The following is a 24175-nucleotide window of genomic DNA, read 5'->3' as shown; positions in this document are numbered from 1 at the left end:
CTAAACATTTCATATCCTATCCTGAGAGAGGATATTGCAGAGTCTGTTTCCAAACATAAGGTTAGTAAAGAATAAAGTTTTTTTTTTGTTTAATTATCCAGAAACGCCGGTGAGGACTTGAGAGGATAATAAACACACAGAGAGCGACGGAGAGACTGAGAGAAGAAGGAAGAGATGGAGAAGTATTTTGGGAATGCGTATAGGGGAGATCCAGGAGTGCCGCACGCAGATGCTGATAGGTTCGTGAACATATGGATTGGTTCGGCTGCCTTCTCTGTTCTCACATGGGTCAATCCTTACATGTGGCAGCTCTCCAACCAGTTCAAGTAAAGAACTCTTTTTTACTCTTTCTTTGTCTGTCTTGAGTAATCAGGATTCGAAAGTTTGTGTCTTTTTGTTTTTTTTTGTGTGTTTGGTTTCTCTGTGAATGCGAGTGTTTTGGTGGGTCTGAATTGGCTTCTCGTTCATGTAAGCTAGACTTAGTGTGGGCATATAGCTCTTGATTCTGTTGGGTTACAGGAAAGGTTGAGACTTTAGATTATTTTTAGCCGAAACTTAATGGAGTTGTTGTTAGTTACCACCATAGACATAAGAGCGTTTTTGGTGCTAGCATGATTCCTCTCTTCTTAAGGCTTTGTATGTTCTTGTACTTTGTTCTCTCATACTCTCTAATATGCAGTTATCATGATAAGTGGATGCTCTTTGAGCAGCACCACTGGAAAAAGGCAAGGGCGAAGAAGCAGCCTTATGAATTCAAGGTTTCACACTTTTATCCCAACAACTGAATTATTATATGTTTTTCCTGATATTTTCTTACAACAAGTGTTTGTTTGGTTCTTGTTTTTGTTAATCAGTGGAATAAGATACCAAAAGAAGTCAGGGACTCGTATTATTACAACTGGCCTGTCTACTTCCCTTAGATGAAAGCCTCTCTGCCTTGAAATCTTCTCAGCTGCCTTGTGGTCAGCAGAGAAACAACTAAAAAAAACTTGCTTCTTGTTCTGTGCCTTTTGTACTTCTGTTGGATTTAAAGTTTGGTTTGTATTTGATCACTCAACTTTTCTCTGTTTAATTATTCTCCTCTGGTTGAAACTCTTATGGCAAGATTGAAACACTCTCTTTCTTTCTTTTTTTTAAAGTACAGAACCAGAATCTATCATTGTCATATGATTGATTGTACAACAAGTTATAGAGTTCTCCTGACAACTCTATTTTGAACAAGTTGAAGTATTGAAGTTTCAATGTTGGGACTTGGGAATACGGTTACTTTGACATTCCTCGTAGGTTTTAAGAGGGTAGGCAAAGTGTTTTGATAGATATGTCGGTGTTACCTAGCAAATAGCTCAATCTAGGGAGGAAATGCATCCTCTGAAACTGCAACAATGGCTCCATAACAAGCTGTTTATAAAAACCAGTAAAAGAAAATTGAACTACAACCAGCATAAAGTAATAATTTGTAAATTTAATCATAACATGTTTCAGTAATAAGAGAAACAGTAAGAATGGTTAAATTCTTGTAAGAAAAGAATCTCAAATCAACTAATGATTGATTCCTTTACAAATAACGAAATCAAAGACTATCCCTTCCTACTTTCTTGTAAAATCTTCTGTACTTCTTCCGGCTGGCATGGAATGGTGAGTGGTCCTCTTGGTTGAAACCCAAACTCCTCTCTTGCCAGTTCAAGCAGTCTCCTAAACTCAGGTTTGTACAACTCTTGAAGCTCCAAAACAAACCTCACAGCTCTCTCTCCTTTTACAGCAATCACTGCCACATGCCCTTCTTTAACATCACTGGGAACCGTTGTTGCCCCATTACCCTCTTCCTCAAACTCACCACAATCTTCAACACTCTTGGAGAATCCAATGAATAAGCAGCAAGTTTGTACCTTTCTAATGAAAAGCTTCAACGTCTTGCACATTTCTCAAAAACTTGTGAAGAGAAAGCAAACAGTAGGAAGTAAGGCTCAGGTGGGTTTTCTCTGCTTCTTCTTCTTCTTCTTCTTTGGTGGAGTTGTTGCATTTTTTTGGATTAGAGAGTCTATACTTTATACATTCATAGCATGGTTAGGACTTGAGGAGGTTACCAAGAAGTTTCTTCATTAACATTTAATGCAGTTCCTTATTTGTGTTCTCTTTCTTTGCTCTCCTGAGAATAGTGGGGCCTCACAAGAACACGGTTTAGCAGCCCAAATAGAAGCCTCTCTTTCTCTGTAACTTCCTTTTTATATCTCTCTTTTAATTAATTAAAGATATATAGTTAATCTCTGCTTCAATCTTTTTCTTTTTTTGTCTTTGTAAAGACTCAAGTATACTTTTATTCATCAAAGAATAGACAGAATGTGTAGTAGAACAAGTAAAGTTACCAATACAAAAGCTATTTAGTTTTGAATATATACAATTTTTTTACCACTGAAATTCTAATATCTTGAAGTACAAGCTACGTTTGTATAACAGTAGTCAAAGATACAATACATGTAGTTGTAATAGCTTATCATATAAAAGACATACCGTACATTAATATAAAAGAAGTGAAGATCTTTGTCATTATCAAGAGGATCGAGTAGAAGTCATATGTTTTTGTCGACCACCTCGTGCTCTGGTCTGTACTGTAGTACGGCATCATTAAAGGTTTGGTCAAACTTTCTGGACACCGTCCCGTGTCCCTTATCTTACGACTTATATAACCCTGTTCGATCCTCCCTACGGCCCCATCAGACTCATTTGTAATGTCACAAACATATTGAATACTATGAGCACCAACATGGATTTGAACTTTTACAAACCAAAGCCTTTCTTCAGGGTTTTGTGAGACCGTGAGAGGATGGTTTACGTTCATTAGTTGTCAGTAACATCTATAATATAACCTTATGATTTATTAGGCGATTGAGTGATACAACTATTGACTGTGTAGACATTTGATTATAATAAACACATTTTACAATCTAGGGATTTGAAACTAAGCCATAGCTTCCGTAAAACAAATATCGTACGCATATTCTGAATGCATGTCTCTTAAACTATCAAATACAGAATATATACAGTCTATGGAACACAATAGCCTTCTATGCATGTTAATCCTCACTGCAAAGGCTATTCTGTAAGGGCAGTGCTGTCGACACCCCATGCAAAGTTCTCGAGTAAGACCATCGTTGGGAATTATAAAAATCCTTACTCTTTTTCTTTGTCTATATATATAGATCATTTGATTATGGTTCATAAATGGATCTGCCCCCAATAGACATTCAATGTGAACTGTGATGCTACAAAAGGAATTGCACGTATAAACCCCAACTTGTGGATATGTTTCCCTTTCGCATATGTCACACCAATTGTGTCCTCCTGTATCTTCTTCGTAGGATAAAGTGAGATAATGTTCATCATGTTTGTACTTCACCTTATATGGTAAAGTGGCACAACGGAAACAAAAGATAAAGGAACATTCGATACAGTTCAAATGTCTCTTTTGTTTTCCACATATGGAACACGTTCTGGGTATGCCTTCCTCAAAAGTTAAAAACAAGGGATGTGGATGTAACTCATGAGTGAAAGGATCGGAAGCCAAAGCGCATCGTACATCTATTTTGAAAGAACAATAACGGCCTTTACAGGCTTACAGCCCGTGTGTACAAAACCACAACAAAGATTTCCACAAGCTACACACTCGAATTGACCTTCGGGTTTCTGAGCCGTTTGCAAAGTGAGTGGATGTGCATGCAGTGGATGCAATTTTTTACGAGGAAGATGTGCACATGTTTCATGGAGGATAAAATCACATCTCATGCAATTATAAATGTTACCTTCATAGATAGGAAGGATGCACGCTTGACATCTTTTTCCGTCCGCTACTTTATCACTCTCCTTCTTGTCAAGTCTCATGTTATGATTTGGATGGCTGAAATGTTCTATGACTCCATCACCTATATCTTTGAACGCCTTAATATCTTCATACTTCGTTTCTGGTTCTCCTTCAAGTTCTCTTCCGTCCCATAAATCTTTTCGTGTTGCACATTTAGAATGAACAACATAATCGCAATCCTTCACACAAGAGTATCGTCCATAATTTTTGTCAACTCTTTGGCGACAAACTCCACACGACCAATTCTTATTAGGATGAGGAATAAGAGTAAAAGAGAGACGGTGGTCATGACGGGATATTCTGATTGTGGTTGGTAAGTAGATACACGTCTTATGGACTACGAAATCGCATTGATAACAGACGTAAATGAAGCATTTATCATCACTCAATGCACAAACATCACAAGTTAGGGAGTTTATTCTAGGGAAGTAGGTGAGGGTATGGTCATGCCTTTTTGGGTAGTTTATAGAAAGGATGTTCAAACTTATCGCACAACCAGGAAGTAAATCAAAATCACATATAGAACAAGAGTAATAGAAACCTTCATGAGTGTTTTCTCCACAGCAATGACACTTGTTGTAGTGGCTGCCCCCTACGTGAAGTGTACTCTTGGGGGATCGAAAAAGAAGTTGGAGAGGGTGTTTGGGATGATAAGGCACTTTGATCTCAGGTTCAACACATTTCTTGTGGTAGGCTAGGGTACATTTGTGGCACCAAAAAAAATCAGTGAGATGTTTTATTTTACGATGGCAAACGTAACACGAAAAGGTAATGGACGAAGAAAACTCTTTCAAGTCAGAAACGAAGGGGGAAAGACGGTGAGATCGTCGCCTAGGGCATAAGATAGTTGTAGGAGGAGAAGAGTGGTCGAGGGAGTCCATGGCTTGTACAAAAGAGTTTGAGGCTGTACGTAAGAGATTTGAAGAGTGGTTTAATTTGAGTTTTGCAGAATCCATACATATATAGGTGGCCAAAAGAAATTCATATTACATATATTTACACATCATTATCCCAATTACAAAGGATAGAGATTAGAATAACATAACAGTTGACTCAAAGTATTTTGGTTTATATACTTCTCTAGTTGCCTCACTCAAGGTATTAGCCCTTATATTAATATACCTCTTTTTGTAGAAAATAAATTCTTACGTGACTCCTGTTGCCAACTCTTTCTTGTTATTCCTAAGGAATCTAAGAGCAACCTCAATGGTTTGATACCATGAAAGTATAAAATTAATCTATATTATTATTTGCAAAGTAATTTTATATTTAGGTTTATTTATATATGAAGGTTTTCAAGTTTGTTTTAATAAAAGATATTTTATTAAAGTAAACAAATTATTGTATATATAGAATTCATATTTAATTAAATATTAAATATTTTTAAAAATCAAAAAAACAATTGATTTTAATGATTTTTTTAATTAATATTATATTTATTTACAAAATTTTGCAAAATTATTAAGTCCGCAAGTGCGGGTAATCCACCTAGTAGTATTATAATTTCAGATTGTTGTTTCGATTTCATTAGTTTAGACATAAAACAAATTTAGCCAGAAAAAGGTTGACACTTAGCTAATAGATACCTTCAGTTTGTTTTTGAGTTGCTTCCCATAGAGATGGTTCTTGAGACTTTTGTCTCTCTTTGACAAATTTAGTCAGTAAAAAGTTGACACTTATCTAATAGATACTTCCAATACTCTTTGGAAACTATAGAGCATAATTATCGCTGAAACCGGTGGCACGGTTTCTTAAGAAACTTTTTTTATTTTATTTTTTGTCTGAAAAACTAATAATTAAAAAACAAACTAATTGCGGGCTGTCACGTTTCGGTGGGGCATGCGAATAGTGCAAAAATTTCTCCAAGATCGGTCCTTATTTTGTGCTTTCTATCACTGATCTTTAACTTTTTGTGGGGCTTACTCAAATATTTAATTACTTTTTGTTAAAGATCTCATTGTTAAGGATCCTCTTTAATGATGGTCTAAGGTCATGATTATCGCTAAAACTGTTTTTTAGGTTTCTTAATTTTTTTTTATTTTTTGTTGTCTCTTATTAAAAAAATAAAAAATAAAAAGGGAACCAATCGCGGACCGCCACATGTCAGTGGAGTCGCAAACAATACAAGAAACAGACCAAAGTCGATCCTTCTTTCGCGACTTTTGTAACCGAATTTTTGTTTTTTTTGTGGGATCCACACTATATCTTATTATTATTTTGTTAAGGATCCTTCTTAATTAACTCCCGATAATCGTGCTCTAACTAACAAGTATTTTACTTTATTGAATAAACTAATTAAATTTGGTACGGCTAAACTTTTTGTATTCTAGTCGCGAGAGCACCATGGTTCGATGCCAGATCAATCGGTGTCGACCAGCGGCAGCATTGACTCTTCTTATTATGATTTTCTCATCATGATGCTGCATGCTGCTGATAAAGACAGATCGAGTTCTAAGAACTTCTCAGTACTTGCACACAAAAAGTACGCAGAAATGTTTCATATCCAAGCTTTATGGAAAAAATATAACGGAACCTGATAAAAGGATTCTCCATTGTTATCTGGGACTGCAAACTCAGCAACAAGCTCGTCCGCAACCTGATAGTAGTTTCAGCCGTCAGAATGAATAGTACCGTATATCATCATGTCAGCACTAAAACAAAAAAAGACGTTAGGGAACCACAAGACCTCACTGTTAGTTGTCCTTCCTTTACATACCACCTTTTTCACAAACTGAGAAGAAATCCATAATCAAACAAACCAATGAGAAACCAATAGTAACACAAAGAAGATAAATTATAAACACCTTTCAAGCTAAATTGACGTAGACTTTCTTCCTCTACACTCTTATCCGGTCCAGCCACAAACCGATGTCTCTTCTTCCTCTTACCAATGTTACTTAGGTAGAGTGGTCAGCTTTTGGCACAAAGACAACATTGTTGTCACAACAATGCCATAAACAGAGAGACATAACAAGAAGGAATTAACTTGAGACAACTTGAATTAGTTAAGAACATTACATTAAAAAAAAAAAAATCTAATTGCGGTGAGCACACACGACTTTCAGAAAGAAAAGAAAAAATCTAATTGCGGTGAGCGTGGATCGAACACGCGACCTTCAGATCTTCAGTCTGACGCTCTCCCAACTGAGCTATCCCCGCTTGACAATGAATTTCTGGCGTATTTTTACATATTTTACGAACTCCATTTCTGTGTATATTCTAATTTTTTTATATCAATACTTGTCTTTCTGACAGAAACTAATGCACTTTTTGTTAGAAACTATCGAATAGTTTTGCCGGTTTAACAATTGAAAAAGGCTTAAAACCATTGTGCAATGCTCATGAACATCAACTAGACTACATTCTTAAAGGCAGAAGACTATAAATATGGGATTAAGATTTCTGAATTTTAGCATTGTTGCTAATTAACGTGTGTTGTCATGATACGAGTTTGCTTAAAAGACACAAAGTCACACGCAAAAGTTTGTAGCAAAACAAAACCGGAAGAAATCTCAAACATATTCACACATTTTCTTTTGAGTAAGAGATGAATGGTTTTAGTTAAAAGTGTTCCGATTTTTCCAATCTCTCACGATATCATCACACTGAAGATCATTGCCTGCTTTTATATTACATAAAGTTTCCACAAAATTTCCATAGAAAAAAATAAGTTGGACAGAAGATCATAAAACACATTCTTAGTACTAAAGCCCGATCCATACAGACAAAACACATATTCTCTGATAGTGATTGGCTCACTTCGCTCTACTATTCTCTGAGCAACCAGAATCAGATTCGATGATTCTCACAACAAAAAACAAATCGAAAGTTTATACATTGGAAGAAAGATTTTAATAGTAAACGATTTTGATTAATTTGAGAGAGAACCAAAAAAAAAGTGAGAGTAATACCCTTTTTGTTACTGATCTAGGAAGTGATCATATAATCTTCTCCTCCTCCAACTCCGTCTCGCTCTGCTGCTGCTTCAGCTAATCTCTTCCATGTAAATTGGCGTTGTTCTTCAACTTCTTTGGACTTGGCTTGTTTCTCCTCATACTGTCTCTGGCATTCTTCAAATAGATCAGGATCCATCTCCATGAACATCTTCTTGATATTTACGGTTAGACCGTGGACTGCTTGGTTCCAGTGAGACTGGACGTTCTTCTCCAGTGCGGGGTATATTATTGGAAGGATAACGCTTCGGTTCTGCGCGATTAGACCCACTATGTGCTCGTTGTTCCACAGGAACAGTGCTCGTTCTGCAACCTGTATCGAGTTTTTATATGAGATATGAATGCGTAGAATTGCAAAGTTTGAGCGATTGCACAAAGATATAACAGGAAACTTGTGTAATTGCCAGTGAAACTAACAACAGACTTGTGATTAGAACCAATGATATCAAACCTGCTCCAGTCTAAACCACAAATGGATACCACAAAGAATCATACACAAGTTAACTTAAAGGTGATAGGCACATAAGACATTAGCAAACAATATCTCAAATTCATTGCCTCCATATTCTAAATTTATTCCGAAACATAGCTAGCTAAAGAAACAAAATATCCAGCGTTAAGGTGATGTGTATAACAAGACTACTGACCTGAAAGTGAGAGCTATTAAGGCAGCGAGCAATCTGTTGGAACAACGGAACCATACAACGCTGGAACTCAACAGGCTGCGTTGCCTCAAGAACTTCTTCAAGTTCCTGAAGGAAGAGATTCTCCTTAGTGCAGTTCGTCACAGGCCAATACTTCAACAACCCCCTGATCACAGTATCCGCTAGCTTATAATCCTTTTCCACAAACTGAACGATGCAATAAGACAACTGCTGATGATATATCGCTATCGGTTTAGGCTTATGCAACGGTATCAACACCCTGATGAGAAACAGCTTGTGCTCCTCCTTCATAGGCAACGCAAACCCGTTTATGATACTGCCAAGAATCTCCAAAAGCTCCCCGATCCCGCCGTGTCTCTCCGTCTCGTAAATAAACCTATAGAAAATGTTGTTGATCGCTTTCCTAATAAACGGCCTGTGCACCATAAACTTCCCGTAGATCCTATGAAGAATCGTTTTCAAATACTCCCTCTCTCTCGGATCCTCGGAGTCAAACAAGTCGAGCAGCTTCAACACAAAGGAATGGTCGATATACCGTTTGGCCACTTTGGTATCGGTATCAGTAGAAACAACGTATCGTAACAGCAGCTCGTAAACCAGCTGCAAATGAGGCCAGGAAGGCTCCAAATAAGGCTCCTCCTCCTCGGGATCCGCGGGCTCCTGGCCCGTGTTCTCATGTGAGGCAGGAGGGAGACAACGAAAGAGATTGAGCGAAACCATCTTGATCATTTCCTCCTGACAAGACTCGGAGATAATCTTGCTAGCTCCAGACTGTATAAAATCCACCAGCTCCAGCAGCGTCTGCCTCTTGATCTCCTTCTCTCTAACGTTCTTGGTGGTATCAGTGAAATCAAAGTGGAAACAGCAGTTCTGAAGCTTCCTGAGGAACAAAGCTTGCCTCTCTGAAACGGGAACGTCTCTGAAGAGAGGGAGTGGGGTCACCGAGGTTATAGGCGGAGGAGGAGTGGCTGTTGTCACTTGAGAAGGAGGAGCCAGTGCTCCACGAGAAGCGTGGCTAACGACAACATTGGAGCCACCAAGATTATAGCTTGAAGGTTCGTTGGATTCAGATTTAGAGGGCTTCTTGTGCCCACCACCTTTCATGATTTTCTTAAACATGGCTAAAAGGAACTAACTTTAAACTCCACCTAACTAAAGAAACTCTAATTTGGGATCAGCATGCAATCAAAAACCCTAATTAATCAAATTCAAATTCAAATTCCAAAACCTCGGCTTTTTTTTCAAAGAGAGCTTCTTCTTCTTCCACTATGACTCGATTAGATCAATCTCCCTCATTTTCTCAATCTCACGAGATGGAAACAAGAGGTGGAGATAGTTTACCGGAGTGTTGTCGGAGATCTGAGGTGGTGATAATCAGACCATTGGTGTGATCTAAGAGATCTTGTCGCGCGAGTATACGCTGGTTAATCGGACGGCTGTGATTTACCGGCGAACAAATAAGGAAGAAGAGAGCGAGAGAGAGAGGAGAGAGAGGATGGCTAAAGAGGAACAAGGACTCGAATCAAATCGGATACAGCACCCAAAAAATCGCTTTTTTTTTAATAATTAGTACTTAATTACTAACCGTAATCTAGATTAGTTTTTGCGCGAAACAAAACAGTGAAACAAGCAGAAAGTTGGCGGAAGAATATATTAAACAGATTAAAATAGAAAAGTGAGTTTTCTATAATGTGTCTAATTCACAAAAATAATAGTATATAATTTCTTATTTTTGTCAAGAATTTTTTTTTAATTAAAATCAGTGCACAGCCGAACATTTTACTTTGATACATGGACATATAATTTACATTCACAGCAAAAGAAAATGGATTATACTAATGCAAAATGTATGTAGGTTGTGAAACATCGCTTTGTACTGCCCAATCAGCTTTCCATTTGAAAATGGTCGACCCAATATATCTAACAAAAGAAATTGATAAAAAAATTTATCAATATTATAATTTTAAATATATATATATATATGATTGAATATAAATAATATTTTTATCTAAATTTTTATAAATAATAAAATTTAAAAATTAACAAAAAAATATTTTTAAATATCATTTAAATTTTTTAAGCTGTTATCTCTGCAGATGTGCAAAAACACTTACTAATGTTGAAACCATATCTACCGTTAACTCTACTATGTACATGTTACCAATCAAAGCCAATAAAATCTAAGTTAGTTGCAGCGGTTATTTAGTTAATAAAAAAATTATTACAATAAAAGCGCATACTTGTCACCAGTTAAAACTAATAAAATCTAAGTTAGATTGCGGCGATTACTTAGTTAATAAAAAAATTATTACAACAAAAAACGTCAACTCTACTACGTGTGACCAAGTAAAACCAATAAAATCTAAGTTAAATTGATCAGTTAGTTAATCAGAAAATTATCATAACAAAAACATCCAACTCTACTACGTGTCACCAGTTAAAACCAATAAAATCTAAGTTAAATTGCAGCGATCACTTAGTTGATAAGAAGATTATTATAACAAAAATGTCAACTCTACTACGTGTCACCAATTAAAACCAATAAAATCTAAGATAAGTTCTGGCGATTACTTAGTTAATAAGAAATTTATTACCACAAAATTGTCACCAATGATAACCAATAAAAGCTAAGTCAAATTGCTGCACTGCACTACACAGGAGAGAGAGGTTGACTGCGACAGACAATGGCCGTTCCAAGGGAAGTCAATGTGATGGAACAAAACAATGTTGACTGTGATATTGCTGCTGAATACGAGTTTTACTCGCATCTCGGTGCCTTAGCCGCCGCAGCTGAGTTCGGTGACGTCGTCGCCTTGGGCACAGCCATTGGTATTTCCTTTCTTCTTCGTTGTCGTTCTCCCTAATGTGTATCCTCATTCCTCTCTATCTTTGAGTGACTTGTTGCATTGAGTCTGTGAGGGAGATCTATTAATCTGTCTTTGAACTTTTGATAGACACTATGCATGGGCTTACTGACGAGCCACTTAAGAATAGTGACACGGCACTTCACCTGGCGTGTCTATATGGTAACCTCCCTTGTGTTGAGGTAACCATTGTTCCCTGCTTTGTCATTTCTACTGAACCTTGATGATGTATTTGTACACTACTCATTGAGTATTATTTACTGCAGCTTCTCCTGGAAAGAGGAGCTGATATGGAGGTTACAGATTTATATAGAGCAACTCCTCTACATAATGCTTGTGATGGGGGTAAAGTTGTTCATGGCCCCTTGTATTTCTTTCTCATGGTCACGTTCTATTGCTCATTGTTTTTTTTTTTTGAACTTGGGGGCGAATAGGATACTTAGACATAGTAGAGTTTCTTTTAAGCCGAGCTAGTTGTCCTGAATGTGCAAAGAGAATGATTGAAACAATCGACCTACAAGGTGACACTGTAAGTATTCTTCCATCTTCAAATGACTCTAACTTTTCTCCATCTCTATTAACTATGGACTAATGACAGAGTGTTTCTTGTTAATAGCCTCTGCATAATGCAGCGAGATATGAGTATGTCGATGTGATTAGGCTTTTGCTAAGTTCAGGGGCTTCACCAACGACTAAAAACTCCAGCGGGCAGGTAATATTTGAAAATATTTTTTCTTCACTTTTAGACTTCCAATTATTTTGATTAGTGATTATAGCAAGGTTGTGACTATGCAGACACCAGGTGATTTAGCTGGTATAAACAGTGAGGCTAGGAGGATCCTCGAAGTTGCGGTTGGTAACTCATCAATCTCCTAGTGATCTGCAATCTGCAAAATTCTTAGGCCTGTGAAGTTGGGCCTTATCTTCTTCTTTTTTTTATCTTATTATTGACTATTTCTATACAAAGGATTATACTCTTTTTTTTTTTTTAATTTGAAACTACAAAGGATTATAATCTTTATACCAATGAATTATGAACATCATGTCGGTTTCAGTTTATGAAGATTGTTATCAGATTAATAGATTTGAATGTGTTCTCTCGTTAGCCTTTATATAATAAAGGTGAACAGGACCTTTCTGATCGAGTTGCAAGACTCTGCTGCATGCATATAGAGCAAAGCAATGGTTAAAAGCCAAAAACTAAGCAAGACAAAGTAGTAACTAGATCGTGGCTCTCATGCATAGTTTTTTTTTTTTTTTTGAACTTTTCATGCATAGTTCTTATTCGTCTAAATTCAAACCCCTAAAATTAGATTGAATATATAAATTGAAAACAAACCATAAGATCTTTTTTTTTTGTCACTATACAACAACATTCATTAAGAGCAAAATTAAACGAATAATAAGTTAGTGGGTTAAAAAGTGAAGAATTCAGAAATAAAGACCCCCAAACATAAAAATAATAAAAATAAAAATATGAACCACCAATTAGAAAAGCAGCTTTCGACTTCATCGTAGCGCAACAGCACTTAAAATTAAAAGAGACTCAATCTCTCTGCTTTCGCTGTCTCCTTTTTGGCTGTCTCCAGCAAACACTCTTTTCTTTCTCCGGTGAGAAGAGTTTTTTTCCGGGGAAAGTCAGCAGAGCTTAGTTTTAGTTTCTGTAAGAGGAAGAGGATAAATAAGTAACTTCTCCAATGGCGGCTGCGCCGGGAAGAGCTCGCTCAGACTATGATTACCTCGTCAAGCTCCTCCTCATCGGCGATAGCGGTAACTCTAACTTCTTCACTCTGAGTAGACACAAGAGCTTCACTAGCTGTTTGGTTTTTTTATCTGAGAATCTTCTTGTTTTTTGCGATCTGAGTTTGCAATTAAATATTTTAACTTGATGATAGTAGTTTAATAAAGCTGCAGACTTTATCATTTCTCTATGTCAATTTATAGTTTTTGTGCTAATTAATGTATGTGTGTGTGTTGTATAACGCAGGTGTGGGGAAAAGTTGTTTGCTTCTGCGTTTCTCGGATGATACTTTCACTACAAGTTTCATTACCACCATTGGGTTTGTATTTCTTCATTTAATTTAAGCTGTTTTCTTCTCTGTTTGGTCTTGAAGATTGTTGACAAACCTTTGTTTGAATTCCTTTTTTACTTCTCCAGAATCGATTTCAAGATAAGAACAGTTGAACTTGATGGGAAGCGTATCAAATTGCAGATATGGGACACTGCTGGACAAGAACGTTTTAGAACTATAACCACAGGTAACAAGTGGTTTATGCTTAGAATGCAACTATCTTCAAAGAAGCTCGATCATTTTTATGAATCTGTTGATTTTTCTGTAGATGCTATACTCTTAGAAGATTAATTTTACTTGTTACTTGTTAACGTTTATTTCTCATTTGTTTGAAAGTTTTTTGTTCTTTTTTTTTTCTCTTGCAGCTTATTACAGAGGAGCAATGGGTATATTACTCGTCTATGATGTAACAGACGAGTCATCCTTCAACAGTATGTCTCTAGCTATTCTTTGTGTGTGGAACAATATTATAAAGACATTTGTTGGAACTAATACAAAATTGTTTCTCTAGATATTAGGAACTGGATGAAGAATATTGAGCAACATGCTTCAGATAGCGTCAACAGAATATTGGTTGGTAACAAAGCTGACATGGACGAAAGCAAAAGGGTATAATCTTGAGCATGTCTTCCTTTACATTTAGTAGTATACTAATGCTTGCACCTTCTTCTTCTACAGGCCATCCCAACATCAAAGGGACAAGCTCTGGCTGATGAATATGGAATCAAGTTCTTCGAGACGGTGAGCTGAGATATATATATAAACATGCTTTGTCTCCTAGTTCATTTTTCATTTTATTGAGCTGATGTGTTTGGAAACTACTGCAGAGTGCAAAAACAAACCTGAATGTGGAGCAGGTTTTCATGTCTATCGCTAAAGACATCAAACAAAGACTCACAGAAAGCGACACAAAAGCTGAGGTAAAGAAACACATTTAACCATATGAAACTGACTATATATATATATATATATATATATATTACTGAGGAAAATGTTCTGCTGTCTTTGTTGCGTTGCAGCCACAAGGAATCAAGATAAAAAAACAAGATGCTAGCAAAGCCTCATCGTCTTCTACAACTGAGAAATCAGCTTGCTGCAGTTATGTTTAGAAGAAGTTCCATTGACCGGTTTCTAGTCTATTGTATTCTCATCAATCTTCTCCGTATCATTCAGAGATCTTATTGTTATTCTTACTTAGAACAAGTAGAAGAGAGGCTTTCATTGATGGGCTGTAATCTTATGTTTATGTTGTTATCTCCATTGCGTAACGCTGGGAATGGTAGACAATGTTTTGTAAGTGTTGAAAAACTTTGAATTAATGCAATGCAGGTGTTGTTGTGTGTATAAGCTACTGTTTCACAAATCGAAATAAGATATTTATAGTGAGGTTATTAACTTATTACACAATCTCAGTTCGAGGCAAAAAGAACAATCTAAGGAACTGAACTGATAGATTTACAGAGAAGCCAAGCTTCGTGTTCTTGATAAATTTACACACAAAGGAGCCTAGGCAGGTTCAATAATCAAACAGCTCACGAGCAGCACCGGCTTTGATGAGTTCTGGAGTCAGGTTTTCTCTTCAGAGAGTTTGATCCTTCTTGCAAAAGACTAGGTACCTCCATTATCTGTTTCATTTTCACACCTGATTCACTTTCCAGACCAGTATAAAAGTGAAAAGAGATATCACCAAGATTTGATTCCTTACCTTGAGAGCAAGCTCTTCAAAGCACTGCTTAACGTTTTCTCGGGTTCTTGCGCTACATTCATGAAACAAAAACTTGAGTTCTTTCGCTAGAGCCGTTCCTTCTTCTCGGCTTACCTTCCTCTCAGATTCCTGTAAGGACAACTGTCAGGTGAAAACCAAGTTCAAGTTGATTTGTTTATAAGTGTTACTAGTACTACTACTCACTATGTCAACTTTGTTGCCAACGAGCATCTTAATGCAGTCATGGTTAGTCGAGTAGAGCTCAATCTCTTTGGCCCAAACATCTGCTAAGTTCAGAAACGTCTCTCTTTTCGTCACATCATAAACTGCATCATCCATCACCAAGAATTAAAGTATTTATACATTCTTAGGAAGTTTTTTACTGAAACGGTTACAGACGATTCTAATGTTCATATCATTACCGAGAATGATCCCTTGGGAGCCTCTGAAGTAAGAACTTGTCAATGTTCTGAACTTCTCTTGTCCAGCTACACATCAACAAACCAAGAAACCACAATGACCATGAGTTTTTGGTGGTACCTTAACTACACTTTTGAATCTCTCATATTGGCAAAGATTTAGCTTACCTGTGTCCCAGATTGTAAGCTTTACTCTCTTTCCTCTTACTTTCAGCTGTTTGATCTTAAAATCAACACCTACAATGTTATAACGTTCAGACCAATGCCAGACGAATAGGGAACAAGACAGATTTGATGAGACACCAATAGGAACAGAAACAAGTCTCAACCAGCAAGTGTCTAGTCAAATATAGATCAAAAGAAAAGCAGACAAAAGATCTAACACCAATAAACTTTGATAGATTCAAGCTACCTCCCACTTATGGAAACCACTAAGCCTAAACAAATGCCTTAGCTTCAAGTCTCAATATGTAATTTTACAAGACAAGGTCACAGCAAGAAATGAGTCAAGTCGAGCAGTGTTGACTTCATTTGAAGTTTGACCAGTTAAGATTCTAGCTCTCTGAGACTGATAAAGCTAAGTACCATCCTCGGACAAACAAAGAAAACAATAGTTTCTTTTTCAGTATGTGGGATCAAACAGAAAGTTCAAGTAAAATACCGATGGTGGGAGCAAGATCTTGGACAGAGCTGGAAATGAAACTGAGAAGCAAGCTGCTTTTACCAACACCAGAATCTCCAATCAACAAGATCTTGAAAGACAGATCATATCCACTTGTTCCAGAAGAAGATCCCATTTTTCTCTCTCTGCAGTGATCTCAACTCTAAAACTCTCTTTTTGTTTTTTTTTTTCTTTTGTCGATCTAATAATACTGTAGAAATATAACAAACGGAACCCAACCGACAAAAAACTCAGGAGAGATCAAATCAAATCAGACCAAACCCTACTGCTTCACAAACAAACAAAAAAAACTAAATTTTTGACTTCTTCCAGTGTATAGTAATGAACAGATGCTTCTTTGTTTATATCAACATCTCTCTCGTAAAAGGAGAAAACTTTGAATCAAATGATTCATATAATTTAAGAAAGTAAGAAACTTTATTCTTTACAGAAAGCAAAAACAAAAATTGCAAAACGTCTATGAAAAAGTGAACAACATACAATGATAACGTCAATTTATCCGACATTTTGCTTCACGACACGTATCTTTGTTTCTGTTTCAACTTTTCTTCCAAAGTCCGTCATGTGTCCACGTGTCTATTGCGTTTGGTAACGGTTGCGATTACGTTTTGCGGTTGAGAAAAGGAAAAAAAAAAAAACTGTTTCCTTACTTAACTTCCCTCTCTTCAAGGTTTGTTTTACAGATTACTTACAAAACAAAAACATTAAACTGTTACTCTTTTTTTTTCTCTTTATGCGTTGTTCTGAGGAAACACCTTCTCGATGAAGTCAAGAAAACGCTGGGAGTAGTAAGTAGGATCAACGGCTGAGATCGACTTAGAATCAAAGTGAAGAGACTTGTAAGCATGCTCTATCTTCTTGGTCATGTTGTACTCTTGTAAGATATCTATAATGCCTAGATAAAGCACGACGTCGCAGCAATCGTGTAGAATCTGTCTGTCTTTCTCTTCTGTTCCCGGTATCAGCTCTGCTCTTGCCGGCATGTTCACTCCTTGCTGTATCTGCAGCCTATGCATTTCAAGAGATTATGATGAATCATAGTTTCCTCATTTGCCAATGAGTTGAGAGTTAGTTAGTTGGTTGGTTTGAAGACCATGATTAACCTCAGTCTCTTAACTGGACTTCTTAGCTTCGGCTAAGAGACTTCTTAGTTTTTCTTAGATTTTAATAAAGAAAAACTAAGAACCGTCTCTTAAATAAGAGATATAAGAGTCGTTTTCTAGCCGAAAAGTGTAAAAAAATAAAGAAGTAAAATCATGAGTTAAGAACCCCGGTCTCTTACCTGGCTGTTCCAGGAAGAAGGAGGTCGACTTCTTCATCTCCCACAGCGGATGCTCGTAATCTGCTGCCTCTGATGTGAGGACCAGTTACAACATTATCACTCCCTCCAGGAACAAGAACTAGTCCCTGGTGGTAAGATAACATGTCGTCCTCGATTGTATCTGTTTCATCATCATTTATCATCATCATTAGAATGAGATTCTATAATAATAATAATAAGCTTTAAGATATGAGAATCTCACCATCTTCAGCTACACTCTCTAACGCATCAGCTGTTATACTTCGAGAACGGACCAACTGGGTCCTTAAGTGCTCTGGAGCTCGGTGATGCACACCGAGCAAAAGGCTGTAATCCATTATGTTCTGTTCTACCAAGAACTTGCTATCGATCTCTAGTTGCCTGTTTACATACACCAGCAGTGAAAGAAGTTTAAAACGTTGAATTGAAAAATGCATATAGTTCTGGAGAGAGTAGTACTTTAGTAAACCCTCTCGCCAAGAAGGTTCCAAGAAGAAGCTGTAGTTCAGATCCAAATCTTTAAGTATCGTGTTCTCGTCTATCTCCACTTTGTCTGCAGAGCGTCCCAACTTCGAACCTTTAAGGTCAAATCTCCGGTGGATTCTTAGATCTGTAAAGAACATGTTACCCATCACCACAAAGCGGAACTGCAATGCAAGAGAGAGATATTTGAAGTTAGTAACAATCTCAAAGCTAATGATATAGTACAAGAGGGATGCATCAGTACCTTTTGTCCACTTGATGGTTTGATTCTGTGAAGGCCAAAGAACTTAGTAATGAGGGTGTTCTCATACGTCTTCACATGATGATGGTAATATGGAAGCATCCTCAGGAGAACCTACACATGAAGGATTTGATTTATACTCCATACATCACACACAAGCTCAAACCAGCACTACACAATTGCATAAGTGGTGACAAACCTTGACTTCAGATTTCCTGAGTGTTTTAATCATGAACCTATCATCCTGAGACAAGAAGAAGACACTCCCGCTCTTCCCTGGAGAAGAAAGTTCCCTTAAGGTATCGTTTCCACAAATGGACATCATATAATCAGCTGCATCCATCTTGAACATCTCCCTCAGGTTCCTACAAGGTTTAGAATGAATGTAAAACACCAATGAGAAACAAAGCTTTTGAGTATCCATAGATACTAACCTGAATACCATAGGGCAATAGTCTTTCCATTTGAAATCTTCAGAGTGGTGAGGAGGCGTCATCGCGGAGCCAGCTCGAGGAAAACTCATCCAAAAGCTAGCCCTAGGTCCAAAGTCTGCTGTCCTTACTTCTCTCCTTTGTATAGGCGTTATTTTCCCCACTGTGTATCTAAACGTTTGAACTAGTTTTAGTAACACAATACTAGGCTAAGCTTATCTCACAAAAACAGATTATCTCACAGGACATTCCGTTCAGGTAGTTCGGTTTCCGGTTAGTTCGGTTCAACGTATATCTTACTAAATTAAACTCAAAATAAAATTCAGTTTGGTTAGGTGTTCGGCCTCCAAAATTTTTGATTTTGGTTATACTTTGGTTTAATTTTGTTAAAAATTTGGATAAATACGGTTAGTTTGGTTACTTTGTTTAGTTCGGTTTGAAATTTGGTTAGTTCGGTTCGATTTTTTGGTATAGTTTGGTTAATTTATTTTTTTAAAACCCAAGTAACGATTGCCGAACCAAACCAAAAAACTGAACATTTTTCTTAAACAAAACTACCATATGGAACCAAACTCCTAACCGAACTAACCAAAAAATTTGGTTCGGTCTGGCGGGTTTGGTTCTGTTCAAAATCTCAGCCCCAGGATACAGGACTAGAAGGAGCAAGCATATACCTGATTCCAAGCTGCAAATTGAGCATCAAATCATAACTCCTATGACCTTTGATAACAACTTCCCCAGGCTTCTTAGCTTCTTTAAAAAGCCTCTTATGTTTCCTCTTAGCTCTTTTCGAAGTAGGCGAAAACCTGTTGTCTACCACCACACGCTCACTGATCAGCACACCTTGCATATACTCCCGTTCCAAGATCGGTCTGTTCGCACTATACTCCTCAGTACCGCTTCCCCTCTCCAAATCCGAGTAATCATGCCCAATCACTTTCTCAATACTCACTTCAAGACTCCACCGCCTCTCCAGAGAAACCCTCCCGTTGCGTGACTGCTCCAAGTTAATCAAACTCCCTTTCGATAACTTGTTGCCACCACCACCGACTCTAAGACTCTCCATATTAACCGAAGAAGCTGCAGCAACTTGGCTCTGCCTCCTCAGATCCGGCAACACGCCTCTCTTCCTAAGAGCGTTGAGATAAAACTCCTGCACGGCGGGAACTCTAGTCCCCGCCGAGTAAAAAGATCCTTTCCCATCTTTCAAACCACGCGTCCACGTCCCTACGTAGCAACCACCGTCCCTCCACGTGTACACACCGAACCCATGCATCATCCCATTCAACCAGCTTCCTTCATAAGAGTCCCCAGTGATCCAAGTCAACGTCCCTTTCCCAGACATCTTCCCACCTTTCATATCTCCAAGATAGATGTTCCCATTACCCCAAGTGTACTTCCCTGGCCCTTCTCCCAAACCCTGAATCCAAGAGCCTTCGAAGACGTCACCGTTAGGGTAAACTTGGTACCCAAGCCCGTGTTTGAGATTCAGCCGCCACCTTCCTTTATACGTTAGGTTATTAGCGTCCTTGTACGTCCCCGTGCCGTGCATGTAGCCTCCTGAGAACTCGCCTTCGTAGCACGCGCCCGAAGCCCATCTCATCTTCCCGTTGCCGTGTCTCATCCCGCGTCTCCATTCGCCGACGTAAACGCTGCCGTCTGACCACAGGTACTTCCCTGAGCCCTCGGGGACGTTTCCGAGGAGAGTGCCGTCGTAGGACTCGCCGTTGGGGAGGGAGAGCTCCCTGTTTCTGAACCTAGCGTCCTCGGAAGGTTCGGAGGTGGTCTCTCCGTTGGTTAGAGCGGAGAGGATCTCTTTCTTGGTGAGTGCATCAACGGATTTGGTTCTTTCTGCGAATGCAACTGGTCCTCCTCCTCCCACTTCAAGGGAAGACATGTAATGAATCTAAAGCACACAAACTGATTGAGAGCGGAAGCTTAGGTAACAAGAAACTGTAGTTCGATCTTGGTGATACACTCGTCCAGTATCTTTAGTGCATCACAAACGCTCAGAGCAAGAGGCGTTCAAAGCTTTCAAGGAGAATGCTACTTTCAAACAAAACATGAATTATAGAATGTGGTCTCAGCTAGTGCACTCCGTGGAGAAAGAAGCAGATGCGAGAATCAGGTTCCAGGTCACGATGTGTGAATCTAGAATCAGAATCAAAAGAAAAGGAAATTAAACAAACTTTTCATGAATAAAAATACTAATGAGGAAAACATGTAGATATGGTCACAAAAGCAAATACTTGCTCAAATCTCTGTCAGATAAGAAAACTAAGACACGCATCTAGTTCTTGGTCCCACTTGAAAGAACCAAAGAACTCATTCAATTTCACAAAGAGAGGTAGAGAATGAAGGGAGGAGTAAACAAAAACTACTATTTGTTTTTCTCAAAAAAGAAAGCCGTTAAAGGGAAGAAGAAGAAGAATTTACAATCATAAAGTCTTTTTTATTTATAACAATTTTGCAATCCTTTTTGAATTCTGATTAAAGAAGAGATTCCTCACCACGTCTCCAAAAAAAGGCAGAGTATGACAAAATTTACCGAACAAAAAGTTTAGAGAGAATCTTACTTTCTGGGGACTGATCAAAGGAATCCAAAATGTTCATCAAAACTTTCATAATCTCTCTAATCTAAATTTTGAAATCTCTACACATAAAAAGTTCATGATGAGACTCCTCATAATCTCTACAAACACAATAGCCCATTGTAAACAATAAAAATAAAATTTTGGATTATTAGAATCACAAAAGCAACTCCATTTCAATCATCATCAATGACAAAATGAAAGCATACAAAAATCGAAGATCCAAAGTTTAAAGCTTTCAATCAAACAGAGCAGAGACACACACACACACACAATAAGCGAACCGAACGGACAGAACTTGAACCGGATCCAGAAAACCAAATCCAGACCAACGAAGTAAGAGGTGTACAAACCGTTGGGACAAAACTCAAAGCTGCTCTCTTTCTCTCTGTCTTCTTGGTCTTCGTCAGAGCTTCTTCTGGGGGTCTTTGGGGTCAATCTGTACAAAAGAGACGATTGGACCAAATCCCGAAGCTAAAGCAGTAAGCGCCACAATAACAGCTTTCTTATTACAGAAACTCTTTTTTCCAATAAAAGAAATACCAAAAGACGAATATAACCTTCGTATCACAGGCTGAACCTTTTTTAGCTTTTTTTTTCTTCTGATTTGCCTACTTAAAAAAAAACTAAATTCTTATTCTTACAGTTTAGCCCAGCAGATTGATGTCTTGAATTGCAAGAGTTAGTTATACATTTTATATATCTCAAAGTTGAGATGGGTTTAATAGTTTATCAATTACTAGATCTTTTCGTAGTGGTCTATGGTATTTGTTTATTAACAAATATTTGGTGTATTGTATGAGAAAATAATATTCAACAAAAAAAATTGTTGCGTTTTAGAAGGTAGAGATGTTGACCTGCTTGGCCGGTGAAGGGGGACATTTGTGTTTTTCTTACACTAATCCACGTGCGATCCAATATTTTAAAGTCAATTTCTGCTTACCAATTGAGTTTGAAAAAAAAAGGTTGGAACAATTCAGTTTGAAATAGATAACAAGTTGCTAGTTATAACAAAGAAGCGAAAAATCAGAGTAGTTCTGAAAATTTTAATGGTCATTTTATCATCTAAATCATATATAGTCAAACTGAGACTTGTTGGTGATATATAATGACTACTATATTTTGACCCGCTGCAAATATTTTTTCATTTCATAAAGTATTTGATATTATTACAACTTTTTAATATATAGTTTCCATTTTAATATAATATATTGTGTAACTCTATAATATTGGTTATATTTTTTATTCGACATTATTAATATATAGTTATTTTTCTAATATATTTTAAAGTTAACTTTTAATACTTACTAATATATTTTGAGTTAGGTACAATAAAATAACAATCTGAAATAATCAAATAGAAAACCTCCTTCAAATTATGTTTTCTCTTTAATTTATACATTTTGCATATAATGCATTTTAAAATTTATATATATATAAGCTAATTTATATTTACATATTGTGTTTAAAAATATACTTTAACATATATCATTTTAGTATTTTACGAGATTTCTAAGTAAAAATATTGTTTTGTTTAAATAATATAACCTTATTATTTTAGTAAATATTATACATAGTAGCATCTATCATATTATTTTAGTAAATTTTATGCATATAGAATACATTTTTGGATGTTATGATATTAAGTTTTTTTATTAAGATTTCAAAATATTAGATTACTTTCATTTTTATAACATATATATTTTTTTCGTGGTGCATTTGAAAAAGTTACTATTTACTATCTATGATTTTATCTTTTAAAAATTTGAAAAATTATCATTTTTAGTTTTAATATTTTTTTTCAAATTATATATTTTCTCAAGAAAACTTTGGAATATTACACAACTATTTTTGAGTTTCGAAGATTACATGAATTTTGAATATCTTTTACTACACTAATACATTATAATATAAAAATATTTTAATTTTTGATAATATTATCTAACTTTTTTCCAACGGATTTTGTTGTAATAAAAATAAAAAATAAACTTAATATTAAAATTTGATTTGTTATTAATATTTTTAATCAGTTATTAAAATTTCATAGTTTTCTAATAACATATTTTTAAAATAGTATATGAACTAAAGGTTATTATATACTATTATATTTTTGTATATAGACATTTTACACAATATATTGTTGAGAGATTCAAAATAAATAAAAATAGAATATATAGTTGTAGAATATAAAAGTTTAACTTGTGTTAACAAATTTATTTTGTATAAATATATTTTATATTTTATGAAATTTAACTAATTTTAATAATGAGTGATAATTTACTTAAATGAAACAATTTAAAAAAAAAATTGTTAATTTACCTCTTAAATATATATTTTCATATTTAATGCATAAATCACTTCTACTTTTATATAATATAGAATATAATTATAAAATTTATAAAAGAAATAGTATAGAATTTTTATTTTCTTGTTTTATAAAAAAAAAATTAACATTGATTTATAATAATATTATATTACTAATTACAAAATTAATTAATGTTTATTTTATAAAATATTTAAATTTTTAGTAAGATTTTGTTAGATTCTTTTTCAACAGATTTTGTTATAATTAAAAAAAAATTCAAATTTATGGTTGGATTATTATTATTGTAAATAATCAAATATTAACTAATTCTGTAAGTGGTCCTACTATGACTTATTAATTGTAGATAAAAATATGACTCTAAATTAATAGGTTAGATTAGCAGTATCACAGGTTGTATAGCAAAGTTTTTGGGATTGAAGCTGTAATCAGTACCAGTCCAACATTTTTAATTTTTTCTTAATGTCTTAGGCTCATTTAAAATTGTGTGTCTTTATTATTCGTGTACAATTTTTATTTTGTTTATTTACAACTAAAATGATGATGTCGTAAGCGGTCGGTTTCTTTGTCTATGTTCCAGACCGGTCCTG

General features: G+C 36.1%; 8 protein-coding genes and 1 non-coding gene across 10 annotated transcripts; 3 read left to right on the top strand and 6 right to left on the bottom strand.

The window, feature by feature from the left end:
- Positions 1-35: 35 nt before the first annotated feature.
- Positions 36-1098, top strand: BNAA05G28690D. Its single transcript, XM_013894948.3, has 3 exons — positions 36-326; positions 680-758; positions 855-1098. Exons 1-3 carry the CDS (start codon positions 175-177, stop codon positions 918-920), a joined length of 297 nt encoding a protein of 98 aa, XP_013750402.1. The 5' UTR covers positions 36-174; the 3' UTR covers positions 921-1098.
- A 313-nt stretch (positions 1099-1411) lies between these two features.
- LOC106345589 (auxin-responsive protein SAUR50) lies at positions 1412-2394 on the bottom strand. The gene has a single exon (XM_013784766.3). The coding sequence runs from the start codon at positions 1917-1919 to the stop codon at positions 1578-1580; it is 342 nt and encodes a 113-aa protein (XP_013640220.2). The 5' UTR covers positions 1920-2394; the 3' UTR covers positions 1412-1577.
- Positions 2395-3358: 964 nt separating this feature from the next.
- LOC125609102 lies at positions 3359-7301 on the bottom strand. The gene has a single exon (XM_048780020.1). It carries the CDS (start codon positions 4810-4812, stop codon positions 3577-3579), a length of 1236 nt encoding a protein of 411 aa, XP_048635977.1. The 5' UTR covers positions 4813-7301; the 3' UTR covers positions 3359-3576.
- TRNAF-GAA lies at positions 6943-7015 on the bottom strand. The gene has a single exon. It is a non-coding gene; the product is annotated as a tRNA-Phe (tRNA).
- Positions 7302-7537: 236 nt separating the features above from the next.
- On the bottom strand, positions 7538-10012 carry LOC106452773 (serine/threonine protein phosphatase 2A 57 kDa regulatory subunit B' beta isoform). The gene is made up of 2 exons (XM_048780018.1): positions 8457-10012; positions 7538-8122 (listed from the first exon to the last, which is right to left on the bottom strand). The coding sequence occupies exons 1-2, from the start codon at positions 9591-9593 to the stop codon at positions 7784-7786; spliced, it is 1476 nt and encodes a 491-aa protein (XP_048635975.1). The 5' UTR covers positions 9594-10012; the 3' UTR covers positions 7538-7783.
- A 148-nt stretch (positions 10013-10160) lies between these two features.
- Positions 10161-12563, top strand: LOC106454282 (ankyrin repeat domain-containing protein 1). Its single transcript, XM_048780021.1, has 5 exons — positions 10161-11303; positions 11429-11520; positions 11605-11683; positions 11773-11867; positions 11955-12563. The coding sequence occupies exons 1-5, from the start codon at positions 11159-11161 to the stop codon at positions 12099-12101; spliced, it is 558 nt and encodes a 185-aa protein (XP_048635978.1). The 5' UTR covers positions 10161-11158; the 3' UTR covers positions 12102-12563.
- A 278-nt stretch (positions 12564-12841) lies between these two features.
- On the top strand, positions 12842-14754 carry LOC111215768 (ras-related protein RABE1e). Of its 2 annotated transcripts, none has more exons than XM_022719839.2 (8): positions 12842-13108; positions 13326-13398; positions 13497-13597; positions 13776-13841; positions 13922-14019; positions 14089-14151; positions 14238-14330; positions 14430-14754. In XM_022719839.2, exons 1-8 carry the CDS (start codon positions 13036-13038, stop codon positions 14517-14519), a joined length of 657 nt encoding a protein of 218 aa, XP_022575560.1. In that variant the 5' UTR covers positions 12842-13035; the 3' UTR covers positions 14520-14754. The 2 variants fall into 2 exon arrangements, with proteins under 2 accessions (XP_022575560.1, XP_022575562.1); XM_022719841.2 differs by having other exon boundaries at positions 13070-13108; positions 13326-13402.
- A 10-nt stretch (positions 14755-14764) lies between these two features.
- LOC106452778 (ras-related protein RABC2b) lies at positions 14765-16680 on the bottom strand. Its single transcript, XM_013894956.3, has 6 exons — positions 16196-16680; positions 15703-15771; positions 15538-15603; positions 15320-15441; positions 15116-15244; positions 14765-15035 (listed from the first exon to the last, which is right to left on the bottom strand). Exons 1-6 carry the CDS (start codon positions 16329-16331, stop codon positions 14943-14945), a joined length of 615 nt encoding a protein of 204 aa, XP_013750410.2. The 5' UTR covers positions 16332-16680; the 3' UTR covers positions 14765-14942.
- A 164-nt stretch (positions 16681-16844) lies between these two features.
- LOC111197836 (phosphatidylinositol 4-phosphate 5-kinase 9) lies at positions 16845-21825 on the bottom strand. The gene is made up of 9 exons (XM_022719838.2): positions 21616-21825; positions 19346-20822; positions 18675-18842; positions 18440-18605; positions 18244-18354; positions 17976-18163; positions 17740-17897; positions 17499-17658; positions 16845-17224 (listed from the first exon to the last, which is right to left on the bottom strand). The coding sequence occupies exons 2-9, from the start codon at positions 20566-20568 to the stop codon at positions 16948-16950; spliced, it is 2451 nt and encodes an 816-aa protein (XP_022575559.2). The 5' UTR covers positions 20569-20822; positions 21616-21825; the 3' UTR covers positions 16845-16947.
- Between the last annotated feature and the right edge of the window lie 2350 nt (positions 21826-24175).

Source organism: Brassica napus, chromosome A5 (genome assembly GCF_020379485.1).
Source record: "Brassica napus cultivar Da-Ae chromosome A5, Da-Ae, whole genome shotgun sequence".
Taxonomy (NCBI): Eukaryota; Viridiplantae; Streptophyta; class Magnoliopsida; order Brassicales; family Brassicaceae; genus Brassica; species Brassica napus.
The sequence above is the reverse complement of the archived record's forward strand: the minus strand, read 5'-3'. Positions and strand labels throughout refer to the sequence as shown.